Source organism: Tasmannia lanceolata, unplaced genomic scaffold (assembly GCF_043159265.1).
Source record: "Tasmannia lanceolata isolate RefF3 unplaced genomic scaffold, GAP_Taslan_0.1 ptg000002l, whole genome shotgun sequence".
Taxonomy (NCBI): domain Eukaryota; kingdom Viridiplantae; phylum Streptophyta; class Magnoliopsida; order Canellales; family Winteraceae; genus Tasmannia; species Tasmannia lanceolata.
This window is the reverse complement of record NW_027518679.1, coordinates 5,929,033-5,942,680: the sequence shown is the minus strand read 5'-3', so window position 1 is coordinate 5,942,680 and position 13,648 is coordinate 5,929,033. Positions and strand designations below refer to the sequence as shown.

Here is a 13,648-nt window from a genome sequence, read left to right as displayed (position 1 = left end):
GGACACGAACTTCTCACCTTCTTGGATGCGTTCTCAGGCTACAATCAGGTCAAAATGCACGAGCCAGACATCCCGAAAACGGCATTTATCACCGATCAGGGCGTCTACTGCTATACTGTTATGCCTTTCGGTTTAAAAAATGCGGGCGCCACCTACCAGCGGCTCGTAAATAAGCTGTTCCAAGCACAAATCGGAAGAAACGTAGAGGTGTATGTCGACGATATGCTGGTAAAAAGTCTGGAAGCCTCCAAACACATCTCCGACCTTCAGGAAACTTTCAGCACCCTACGACGAGCCCAAATGAAGCTCAACCCCGCGAAATGCGCCTTCGGGGTAACTTCCGGAAAATTCTTGGGGTTCATGGTCAGCCAGAGAGGGATCGAGGCCAACCTCGAAAAGATCCAAGCCATCCTAGACATGGAACCCCCGGCAACAGCGGTAGAAGTACAGAGGCTCGCAGGTCGAATCACGGCCCTCGGCCGATTCATGCCCGAATCGGCAGAAAAATGCCAACCCTTCTTCAAACAATTAAAAAACATACGGGAGTTCGAATGGACCCCGGCCTGCCAAGAGGCCTTCAACTCTTTGAAGCAATACCTTCAGACACCGCCCGTACTCGCCAAACCCGAGCCGGGGGAAGAGCTATTTTTATACCTGGCCGTCAGCCCCACGGTAGTGAGTGCGGTGTTGGCCAAACAAAGCGACAAAAAGGAACACCCGGTGTACTACGTGAGCAAGACTCTCCACGGTGTAGAAATCTGGTACCTAAACATAGATAAATTCGCCCTCGCAGTCGTCAGCGCCGCTCGAAAGCTCCGCCCCTACTTCCAGGCCCACCCCATTGTGCTTCTCACCGACCAACCCCTGAGGAAAATTCTCCAGAAACCGGAGACCTTGGGTAGGACGGTCAGTTGGGCCGTTGAGTTGGGAGAGTTCGACGTACAAGTCCGCCCGAGACCAGCCATTAAATCCCAGGCCCTCGCTGACTTTATAGTGGAATCCACGGCCCTGGCCGAGGAACCAGCGACAACGGAAAACGGCGACGGCCCCACCAAACAGACGGCTAGCAAAAACGTGGCGGAACAAAGCGACGAGGTTCATTGGACCCTGCACGTTGACGGCTCAGTAGGCCAAAAAGGGCACGGGGCGGGGGTGGTCCTCCACGACCCAGAAGGATTCACACTGGAATACGCCCTCAGGTTAAATTTCAAAGCCTCCAACAACGACGCTGAATACGAAGCCTTGCTGGCAGGACTAAGTCTAGCCGCGGAGCTCGGCGCAGGAAAGTTAAAAGTCCATGCGACTCCCAGCTCGTCGTCAACCAAGTGAACGGCGTATACGAAGCCAAGGGCCCCAGAATGAAGAGATACCTCCATAAGGTAAAAGAAAAGCTGCAGGGAATGGGAGGGGTAGAGATCCTCCAAGTACCACGGGACATGAACAACCGAGCAGATGCATTATCAAGGATGGCCGAAGCGGTCATTCCGTTGGAAATTGGCCTCCCCAGCTTCCGCACCGCGAATTATGATGAACAGGGAAATTCCAAGCTCCTCCGGAACACCCTCGATCTCGTGCTCGAAAAAAGAGAGCAAGCCCTTCTCCGAACCGCCTCCTACCAGCAAAAGGTTGCACGGTACTACAACGCCCGGGGTAAGAAAGCGCTCGGTAAAACCCGGAGACCTCGTACTACGGCGTACGGCGGTATCCGACCCCCGCAACATCAGAAAACTCGCACCTAAATGGGAAGGACCCTACAGGGTCGTTCGAGCACTCTGCCCGGGGCCTACCAGCTAGAACGTCTCGACGGGACCCCAGTCCCTCGAAGTTGGAGCATGGACAACCTCTGAGAATTTTACCAGTAAAAGAACAAGGTAAGCTCCGTGCTTTTCTTTAAAAGCATGACGAATGTTTGTTTGTTTCTTTTTATGTCTTTAGAGGCAAAGATGTATCTTTTCTCCTTAAACGAATCAATGGAATAGCGTTTCTACTTAAGACATACGTATCTCCACTTTCCGGCCCATGATAAACGAGGGACCCGAAAGAAGACAGGGAGCGAGACAGAGGTAGCATCGGGGCCAATCCCCCTGAGAATACCCTAAAACACTCCCCATGAAGAAAAGACCTCCCCCTAAAAGGGCAGGCGGGACCCATTAACCCCGAACTGATCACTCGAGGGGAAGATAGTCCTTCCGCAAAAAAGACACCCCACGGGGTGCACCAGGAACATTCTCGACGATCAGATTAAAATTCAAAAGGCTCGAATAACCTAGAGCGCACCGTGTATATATAAAAAAAGAAGAAGAAGAAAGCAGAAAAGAAGAGAAGAAGAAGGAGAATTCAAAAGTTATTACAGACCCACAAAAAAAAAAGAGGGTAAAATATAAGATCCAAAAGACATCCTGGCATCACTAAGAGCCCTCAGAGGCCTCGGTAACTACAGGATCCACCAGAGCAGCCACCTCCTCATCGACCAGCTCCGGTGCTTCTGCTAGTATCGACGGAGGATCGGCCTCAGCCTCGTGCATCAGTTTGTCCAGGGGAAAGGAAGGATCAACCTCGTGGACACGCAGCCGGCATTCAGCAAAAGCATCAATCTCAACATCCACGCTGAACGCAGCCGCAGCCTTAAGGAACTCCTCTGAGCCACGCCACTCCTCCCGCGTCTCTGCTAGCTCCCGGGCATGTGTTCGCCGGGCCACTGCCAATTTGTCCGACGCACGACTTCTCCCCTCCATGGTTTTCCAGAGGTCTTCCCGAAGTTGAGCGACAGTATCATCAAAGGTCGCTCTCTCCGCCCGGGCTCTGTCCAAGTCCTCACTTAGCCGCCGGTTTCGCTTCGCAAAGGCACTTATCTCAGCCTCATCCTCGAGCAGGCACTGCACCATCCTCCTGGCATAGCTCTGGGACTGCAAAAGCAACCTATCAGAAAATTTCCAACGTGCGTTCTCCAAATGACAAAAAGAAAAACGTACAAACAGAAAACCGGTCGCCCGGTACTTACGCAAGATGTTGATTGAAAATACTGAGCCCCAAGGGCCCTGCGATCATAGCCCTCCAACTCAGCCTCGTCGCCAGGAAAGGCGGTTGTCACCCCCAGCTCCACCCCAACCCGGGGATTCGCAAGAACGCTATCCTCGACACCGATCTTCCAGTCAGGCTTAAACAGCTCTCATTGCGCCTGGAAGCTCTGCGGAGGAGGCACCACTCGTTCCAGAGGAAGTTTGGTCATAACCGCCCCCTCCATTCGACTCGGCACGTCCTCCGCAAAGACAGGAGGACGCGTCACGCGAACAACATCACCTTGTCGAGCGCCAAAAGAGGCAGCCCTCTTGGCGGACGGCTCCGACTCCAAGGGAAAAAGCCTAGCCGCCCCCTTTTCTCCGATCGCTCGAACAGGGGGGCTAGAAGACACGGATGTCGCGAGTTTTGCTTGTCACCGGCCCAACCTGGCCGCGGCCATGAAATCAGAAGGGATCTTCTTCTGACTCGTCAGACCCTTCGTCACTACCGCTACCCCTTTTCCCTTCCCAGCGTCACCGGAAGAAGACATACCTCTTGCCAAAAAAAAAAAACGGGAAAACACCAACTGCTCAGAACGAGGGAAAGCAACCAAAAAAAAATAAATAAATAAAATAAATTAGGAGAAACAGAAAGAGAGAAAGAGGGGAGGGGCTCACCACGAGGACTGGCGAAACTCTCCCCCATTCCCTCGCCCGTACAACGGGCCCTCTTCTCCACAACTCCCAGGAAGCCCAGCCTCTTCAGGCTCCTCTCCCATTTGAACTCGGAAACGTCGATAGCCTCCCCGGAGGAGAGCTTCCCCAAGTCAAACTTGCTATAGTCAGACTCGTCGGAGAGGGACTTCCTTCGCCACTCAACGGAGCGCTTCCAAGAGCGAGGAAAGCCCCAGCCAGCGTCCAACGGAGGGGTGATGAACACATACTCCTCCTTCCACCCTTTGATGGAGGAAGGCAAATTCGCCACCATTTTCACCCGAGGACGCTGGGTCAGATATAGCCAGCTGTCCTCCCCCTTCACCAACGGGCTAAGGGCAACACAGGCCCGGAGCAGCGGAAGGGTAGGTTGAACCCTGTGAAGGCCCGCCTTAGCCACAAAGGCCAAGAGAGTACGCCAACTATTAGGCGCCAGTTGGGAGGGAGCCACCCGGTAAAACTCAAGGGCCTCTACTATAATGTCCAAGAGCGGGAACCTAACCCCCGTCCGAAAAGCCTCCACGTAGAAAGCTACCTCTTCCTCAGTGGTACCCCCGCAAACACTCTCTACAAAGGAAGGAACCCTAATCCCATAATCATCGGGAATGTGGAACTCCCTCCTAATTTTCTCCGCCGCCCCTTCTCCCAAAGCGTTCCTGAAACACGCCACCCGACCGGGGCAAATAACGGCACCAGACCGAATATCCCCAGCCTCCGCCTCACGAGTAGAAAAAACTCGAGCCAGAGATTCTGAGGGAGCGGCCCCCACCGATGACCCAGAGGGCCCTGGAGCTATCTCTCAACTCCTTGGGCTGCTGTACATCCTCAGAAACGACGCCCCCACCCTCTAAAGATAACCGCCTCCTTTTTCTTGGCAGAGCCCTCTCCACCACCTCCAGCGACTCAGAAGAAGGGCTATGAGGTACAGTCGCAACAGACATCGTAAACTATCAAATCGTGGATGAAATAAAAGATACGGAACTCACCGGAAAAAGTTTGGTGAATAAGCAACGCGTGAAAAAAAATCGCCGCGAAGGAAATCCCGTTCACCCGAGGAAGACGAAGCAATAAAGTAAAGAATGAAATCCCCAAAAAGGCTTTAAAAGGGCTAGGGTTTAGACACGCGTCGTTTCAACTCCCGCCCTTTCTATATCCGATGGGACATGAACACGTGGCGCCGATTGGGAAACCCAAGGGAACCGCCGTAAGTCGAAGCGCCATACGGAAAGGACGTCTCTACCCCTAGCCACGAAGTAACTTCCCCAGCAAGCCATTCATAGACCCCCGCCACGTTTGATGGCAAAAGGCTCGGGACTCGTCACAAGGGTCCGGCATAGATCTCCACAAGACGGAAAAAACCGCGTTCGATGGCAAGAGGCTCGGAACCCCTCACAAGGGTCCAGCATACATCTCCACAAGATGGAAAAAACCACGTTCATAAGGAAAAGGCTCGGAACCCTTCACAAGGGTCCGGCATACATCCCAACAAGATGGAAAAAACCACGTTCATAAGGAAAGGGCTCGGATCCCGTCACAAGGGTCCGGCATACGTCTCCACAAGATGGGAAAAACCACGTTCATAAGGAAAAGGCTCGGACCCGTCACAAGGGTCCGGCATACATCCCCACAAGATGGAAAAAACCACGTTCATAAGGAAAAGGCTCAGAACCCGTCAAAAGGGTCCGGCATACATCTCCGCAAGATGGAAAAAACCACGTTCATAAGATTGTGGAAAACACGCAAGAAGAAGGCAAACATAAGATATAAGATTGTAACAAACGGACAAAGGAAACAAAAACAAAGAGAGCCATTCATAAACTACTTCCTTCTGGCCCACGGGCCTACAAGAGAGGGGAGGAATAAAGACATAAGGCACGCAGGCCTGGACTCCCAAGGCCCCTAACAAAAAAGAAAGAAGAAGAAGCTCCCTCCGAAACCCTACTCCTCCCGCCACCTCCTGCTCAGAGCGATTGGCCGCTAAAAGAGTTCTCGTCATCAGAGAGCTCCTTATCACTCTGCTCTCCCTCCGAAGAGCTCCCCCAGGTGCGATTCTCAGCGAATCGGGCCTGGTCATTTAACCAGCGCACCCGATTCCTCAACAGCTCATTCTCCGCCCGCAAAGCCGCGATCTCCTGCTCCATGTCAATCATCCGACTGCAAACCGCCATCTCCCTACGATAGACATGGGAGAAAAAAGACCGGTGGCGATGGACAAAAGCTTCATGGGACTCCCCCTCGTGAAACGGAAGAAGGGGAGAACGAGGGGAAAACCCTGGAGGCGGGTTTCTCTCAGGAAACGTCTGCAGGGGCCCCAACCCGTCGGGGTTACCCTCGGGACTGCTGGGAGGACTCCCCTCGGTAGAGACTCTCCCCCCACCACTGATGGATAGACCCTGGAAAGACGACGACATCTCTGGCAAAGAAAGGCCGGAAGAAAGCAAAAAAAAAACAAAAAAAAAAACGGAGGACAAAGACAATCTGCAGAAGAGCTCACCCCTTATAAAACCCTATGGGGAGCCCTGGGGTAGGAAAATGAAGCGGTAGCCATCCGCGTGTTCGTTTCCTATTGAATGATCAAGCGGCGCCGCTGAATGGCAACTCCTCGGGAAGGAACCGCCGGACGAGACAGCATATCCTCTCGAACCCCAAAGCTCCCATAAATGCCTTAGACACAATGTTCTCTGGCCAGGCAAGCAAGCCCGCTCCCCGGGACCAATCAATGAACTAAAAGTAGTATCATGAAGTGACATAAAGGCGGCGCTATTCCCAGAACACGTCGCGTGTCGCCCCCCACACCTATATAAATTTTAAACTCCATAAAGAAAGGCGAGGGGAAACAACAAGACCATACGAAGTCGACAGGCACCGCTATCCCGACCCCACGCAGGTTTGGGGCCCGGAGCACAAACTTACACAAAAAAAAGGGAGAAAAGGACGAGGCCCGGAGCCCAGATGCGAAGGCCACGGTGCGCAAGCACAATGAGCAAACGAGATTAAAAGCGCCAGAGAAAGGCTCGGAACCCCTCGCAAGCTCCGTCAGAACGTCGCAATTCCTTACCACAAAGATAATCCCTATCAAACAAATGCAAAAAAAAAAAGAAAAAAAAAACAGCATAAAAGGACACGGCACCAATTCATAAAGATCATCCATTCACATCCTCCTGGCCCACAGGCCTACAAAAAAGAAAGGGAAACAAGAAAACACAGCACAGGGCACGCAGGCCTGAGAAATCCCCGACAAAGAAAGGGATGAGCACGCAGAAAAATAAGGAAACCCAAAGCTTAATCGGAGAACGACTCCTCTCCCGAAGGGTTCCCCTCCCCCTCCCAAGAGGTGTCCAGCAGGGGGTCTACCTCATATTCCAACAGCTGCTCGTTGAGAAGGTGAACCTTTTTCTGTAAAACCTCATTCTCCCGCTTCAAGTCCTCGATCTCCTTGCCCATCTTCGAAACACGGCCGCACAGTTCCGTTCCCTGATGATAGACTCGAGAGAAAAACGACCACTCCCTGGCGACGCGAGACCGAGACAATCTGTCCTCCCTAGGCAAGGAGGAAATACGAAGGGGGGGGGAAGCCCGAGGAAGGACCTGGGCCCCTCCTAGCCTTCTTCCGACGACCCACGAGATCCTCCCCCGGATTGGAGGACAAGTCAGGGTCACTCGACGACTCCTGGAGGAAACGGGCATTGCCCCTAACTCGTGAAGAAGAACCAGACATGTTGCTAAAAAAGACACGAAAAGAACCCCTACTGAGAAGGAGAGAAGAAGAACGACGCAGAGCCACAAAAAAAGGCACCAGGATAATTCCCTTCTTTTAAAAACTCGGGAAGGAAATCCTGGTGCCTCGAAACAACGCGACCTCCCTAACGACGCTACCGCTTCCCGAGGACAGCCGCCGGATAAAACGGCACGTCTCCTCGTACCCCGGAGCCCTCGTAAATACCCTCATCATGACTTCACTCAAACAAAATGTTACTCCCTTGGCCCATTCAATGGACCAAAGGAGTAAGGGGGAGTTATGATGGGGCACAAATATGGCTACGCTCCCAGATATCGCCACGTGTCATCCATGCACGAGCAGAGCCCAACCATCATGAAGAATGGCGTTGGAAAACGGCAAAGATCACACATTCATGACACGTGTCGCCCTCTCGCCGTCCAGACCTCATCATCACAAATTATGAAAGGAAATGGCCACGCGCGCCGGCAAGACAGAGGGACGGCCCAATCCTGCAAAGGAAGGTTTTCCCTCCATAATGATGAAAAGAGCCGCACACCTCCCTTTAAAAGGAGAGGGAGGTTGGCCCTGCAGAGGGAGGAGGAAAAGAAAGGAGGAAAAGAAAAGAGGAAAAGAAAGAGGAAAGGACGAGGGAACCGATTCCCCGCTCCGCGACACCGAAAAAGAGGCGAGGAAACAACAGAGGAGGCTAGGAGCTCGATCCTATTCTCCCTGCTAGTCCCCTCCGACCCACTCACTCACACACCCAGAAAAGAGCCCGCGTGCTGCCCCTGGTAACCCTGATCGAAACTCCCTTCCCCCTCTCTCTGTTCTTTATATTGATTGGTCGAAGGATCTGACTTGGGTGTCGAAGTGGTCGTCCGGGACCCACCCCGGACCCCCTGACCCCCTTTGTTTGTGATTGCAGACCCCGCGGAGGCCCTCTACCGACCGCGCGATCGCAGACCCGGATTCAGACACCATCACCAGGTCTTCATTTGAAGTTTTGGAACCGTCACTGTCTTAGTAGGATTGCAAGCTTGATAGGAACCCCACTATACACGGATACCTACACCGCCAAGGCATCAAGTTTAATTTTTCAAGGATTTGCATTAAAATAAATGCCGGTCAGCAGTTGCCCGATTCAACAAATCTTAAAACTTCATAGGGAGAAGAAGAACTTCAAAAAATACTTTAGGAATGTAAGTCAAGGGCCTATTCTTTTTGCATTGATTTTAGTCATTCTACAGAGGATTGTTCTCATCATTCCCCAAATCCAGTGGATGAGCGGTTTAAAAAAATTTGGAGACCTATCCAAAAATCTAAGGTCGAAGATGGTATCAAGTATGTTCAAAATGAAAGTGCCATAGATTCTGTGACCCCTCAAGATCATTCCCTTCCTCCTTGCAATGGCAGTAGAGAATCATCAGGGAAAATTGAGCCGAGTTCATCAATTAGCAAATCTAACAGATACTCTGTTCTTGATGAGGAAGAGAGGAATCAGATCTCAAATATGGATTGTACCAATGGTCTGTTGGACAATCCAATGAAGGATTCACCATCTTTTCCGTCTTCTTCCAATAGAGACTCTTGGCATTTAGTCCCAAAGAGGAAGGGAAAATCCTCCCCTTTCGTTCCCTCCCTACCTGGTCTAAGATCTCCTTCAGCCTTCAAGGGTCTCATTCCTGGAAAATTCAAGATTTGAGAGGATTTTGGCTGTGGCCCCTGGTCTCGCTTATGTCTGGTTTGGCATCGTTTTGTCCAGATTGTGTGTTGTGGGTTATGTTTGTTATCTGCCTTTTGTTCTTTCAAGCTGTCTTGGGTTTAATTTTCTTATGTTGGTCCTTCCTTCGTTTTGTGCTATTTCTTTGTTTGCTTAGCCTTGTGTGGTTGCTTTGTTGTCCCCCCTTGTTTGTAAGGGGGTTGTTATCTCGCTTCATGTATATTTTCCTTATTTATTTTATATATCTGGTCGGGGTCCTGCCTAACCCCAGCTTACTCAACAAAAATAAATAAATAAAATAAAACGACAGTAACTCTCTCTTCGCTTTCATTTTTCTGGAGCTGTTTATTGCGTATTTCATTTGATTTGGACTTAAAATGAGAGAGTTTTGATGTTTTACTCTATTCCTCCATGCTTTTACTAAACAGAAAATAACGCCCTCATCCCTTTGACTTTTTTGGAGTTATTTATTGCGTTTGAAAGAAAACTTCAAAATCAACAGATATAGACTGATTTTATTTGATTTTGACTTAAAATTAGAGAGTTCTTCATGTTATACTCTATAGGCCCATGTTACTAAGTAGACCATAACTCTCTCATTCCTTTAACTTTTTTGGATCCGTTTATTGCGTTTGTAAGAAAACATCAAGAAAAGAACATAGAGACTGATTTGATTTGGTTTGGAATTAAAATGAGAGAGTTGTAGATGTTTTACTCTATGCCCCCAAGTTTTTACTAAACAAATAATAACTCTCTCATCCCTTTGACTTTTTTGGTCTAGTTAGTTGCGTTTTAAAGAAAACTTCAAGATGAGAAGATAGAGACTGATTTCATTTGATTTGGATTGAAAATGAGAGAGTAATGGATGTTTTACTCTATACCTCTATGTTACTAAACGAACCATAACCGTCTCATCCCAAAAACATTTTTGGAGCAGTTTGTTGCGTTTGTAAGAAAACATCAAGATGAGAAGATAGAGACTGATTTCATTTGATTTGGATTTAAAATGAGAGAGTTGTGGATGTTTTACTCTATATCTCCATGTTACTAAACAGACCATAACTCTCTCATCCCTTTAACTTTTTTGTATTCGTTTGTTGTGTTTGAAAGAAAACATCAAAATGAGAAGATAGAGACTGATTTCATTTGATTTGGACTTAAAATGAGAGTTGTGGATTTCTTACTCTGTACCTTCATGTTTTTACTAAATAGAACGTAACTCTCTCATTCCTTTCACTTTTTTGGAGCTGTTTGTTGCGTTTGTAAGAAAACATCAAGATGAGAAGATAGAGACTGATTTCATTTTATTTGGATTTAAAATGATTGAGTTGTGGATGTTTTAATCTATACCCCCATGTTTTTACTAAACAGACCATAACTCTCTCATCCCTTTGACTTTTTTGGTGCAGTTTGTTGTATTTTAAAAAAATTCAAAGATGAGCAAATAGAGACTGATTTCATTTTATTTGGACTAAAAATGATAGAGTTAAGGATGTTTTATTCTATACCTCAATGTTATTAAACAGACCATAGCTCTCTCATCCCTTCGAGTTTTTTTGGGCTGTTTGTTGCGTTATAAAGAAAACATCAAGATAAGAAGATAGAGAATGATTTCATTTGATTTAGACTTAAAATGACAGAGTTATTGACGTTTTACTCTTTTCCTCCATATTTTCACTAAACAGAACATAACTCTCTCATCCCTTTGACTTTTTTGGACCCGTTTATTGCGTTTGAAAGAAAACTTCAAGATCAACAGATAGAGACTGATTTTATTTGATTTTGACCTAAAATGAGAGAGTTCATGATGTTTTACTCTATAGGCCCATGTTACTAAAAAGACCATAACTCTCTCACCCCTTTAACTTTTTGGATCTGTTTGTTGCGTTTGTAAGAAAACATCAAGAAGAGAAGATAGAGACTGATTTGACTTGATTCTGATTTAAAATGAGACAGTGTTAGATGTTTTACTTAATGCCCCCATGTTTTTACTAAATAGACCATAACTCTCTCATCGCTTTGACTTCTTTGGTGTAGTTTGTTGCGTTTCAAAGAAAACTTCAAGATGAGAAGATAGAGACAGATTTCATTTGATTTGGACTAAAAATGAGAGAGTTGTGGATGTTTTACTCTATACCTCCATGTTGCTACTAAACAGAACATAACTCTCTCATCCCTTTGAGTTTTTTGGAGCCGTTTGTTGCGTTTATTTGACGGGGACAAGCCCAGTTCTCCTCCCATCTCTGATAAACACACTCCTAGCCCTTCTCATGATCAGAGAACCTTTGCATTTTCTTCGGAGAATTCCCATCCATCCTCTTTTGAATCCTAGGAAAAAGTACCTGTCTTGGTTTATATCCCACCTCCCTCAATTGAGATATCTTCTCAACATAAATTTCAACACAGTGTCTTAAGGAAAACCTGTGAAGAAGGGATCCATGTCTTGAAACTTGAATCACAGAAGCAGGGAGTTGCTAATTCTGATGAAAAAAAGATGGTCCCTGAAGGGGTCTCCTCCCCTTGGAAGCAGTTATTCACAAATCATGACCCCTCCCTAGTACCCACTGAACTGGATTTTTTTATGAAGATGGTCCCGATGTGGAGGAAGAAAAGGTGATTCTTAAAGATGATGATTTTTTAGAGGTTGAGAACAAATGGAGCAACTCACTTGTGGGCTACTTTCCTGGTAAATGTCCATATTTTGTCTCTTTCAAAAGCGTTCTCCAATGCAAATGGAACCTTATGGGTGATTTCAAGCTATTTGCTCCTAGCAATGGTTTCTTCCTTTTCAAATTCCTCTCAACTGAAGACTATTTAAAGGTTCTTCATTCTCCCCCTTCAGGAGGAGAGTCGATTGGAGGGAAAGCTCTGATTATTCAAAAATGGACGCCAGAAGTGAAGCTAGAAAGAGCAAAGCTAACTGAGATTCCGATTTTGATAAAATTCCCTTGGCTCCATCTTAAATTCTGGACCCATAGAGGGCTAAGCAAGATCGCTAGCAAATTTGGCCGCCCTCTTTACATGGATTCACACACAGTAGAAGCCACTCGTTTGATGTAGCCAGGGTTTGTGTTCAAGTAAATGTTGAGAAGAACCTCCCAGATTCTATCACAATTGAATCTCCAACTAGATCTCATATTCAACTTGTCGAATATGATTGGAAGCCTTCGCCCTCCATCCATTAGAAAGACTTTAGTCATAGCACTGACAATTGCAGCTATAATACTGAAATTCAGAAAATGTCGACCAAGCTAGTTTGGAAACCTAAAATCAGAGAAATCGTTGATGCTGAGATTAAAGTCATAAAGCTTGCTGATGTTTGTGAAGCCATTGAACCCCCAGCTCCGTGTGATAAATCAGTAAACGCCCCTGGGTCTAACTCTACTCAATCAAGTCTCATCCATGACAATAGATTTGCATCTCTTGAGACCTCTGGCTCCATGGAAAACTTTAAGGATTATCCTTTGTCTGCCGAAGACTCCTGGGATATGGTTCAAAAAAAGAAAGCAGAGTCCCTAGCCTCACTTCTCCGCCCCTCTGCTACTTGTGTTCTCCTCTCTCTTTCCAAGCCTCCACCAAAATTAGTGTAAGCCCAAGGATTCCCATGGGTTAATCATTCGCCTTACCTTCTTATTTTGATGCTAGCAAACTAAATGGATTATCATTTATGGACTGATGTGTTGCTTTGAGGTGTTGGGTTGTATACAGGAATTTTATGTCATAATCGACATTACACAACTCTTCACAACACATGAAGGAGCAAAGGTACCAAGAGCTTGCACCTACATTGGAGACATCTGCATTTGAAGATATGCAAGTCAATAAGCTCAACATGAAGATCCCACAACTTTCCTAAGCAAGTGTCAAGAAGGAGCTTGGAGTTGAACATGCCATGATGACTCCTCATGTACCTTACAACATGCAGTGAAGATTGGAGGATGTCACAAGAGCAAGACAAGTTGAAGAAGTTCACCTCAAGCTGAAGAAGTCCAAGAAAGTGCAAAGGAGTGAAGATATTCCAAGAAGACTCATGGTTCTTATTTTTAGAATGTATTTAGAATCCTCTTGATTTTATGTTTAAATGCACTTTCAAAAGGTTTTCAAAATGGTTTTCATACTTAAATTTTGACATCTTTGAAAACCATTAACTCACCCTAAAATGTGTTTGAAAACCTAGGACTTTAGCCCAAAGACCATGGCCAAAAAGCCCATGAACTTTAAAGTTAAAAATAGAATTTTACACAGGGCCGGTCGAGCGGAATATTCCGGGTGACCGCGGAATGATACCTGGAATCCCAGGACATCTCGAAATTTATCGGGTTGGTCGACCAGGGCAAGCCGGGCGACCCCGGGAATAGTTCTATTTGAAATAGAAATTTGCAGCATGATTTGGGCGGGCGACCTCCGTAGGTCGGTCAACCGAGATAGGTTTCTGAGCTAAATTTTTGTGCGAACAAGTAGCCCTCGCCGGACGACCGCCATGGGCCGGTCGAC

General features: G+C 47.4%; 1 protein-coding gene across 1 annotated transcript; it reads right to left on the bottom strand.

The window, feature by feature from the left end:
• Positions 1-2,236: 2,236 nt before the first annotated feature.
• LOC143882291 (uncharacterized) lies at positions 2,237-3,530 on the bottom strand. The gene is made up of 2 exons (XM_077385813.1): positions 3,002-3,530; positions 2,237-2,906 (listed from the first exon to the last, which is right to left on the bottom strand). Exon 2 carries the CDS (start codon positions 2,883-2,885, stop codon positions 2,409-2,411), a length of 477 nt encoding a protein of 158 aa, XP_077241928.1. The 5' UTR covers positions 2,886-2,906; positions 3,002-3,530; the 3' UTR covers positions 2,237-2,408.
• Between the last annotated feature and the right edge of the window lie 10,118 nt (positions 3,531-13,648).

Coding starts and splice junctions, on each gene's coding strand:
- LOC143882291 (XM_077385813.1), bottom strand. CDS start 2,885: ATGGTGCAGTGCCTGCTCGAGGATGAGGCTGAGATAAGTGCCTTTGCG.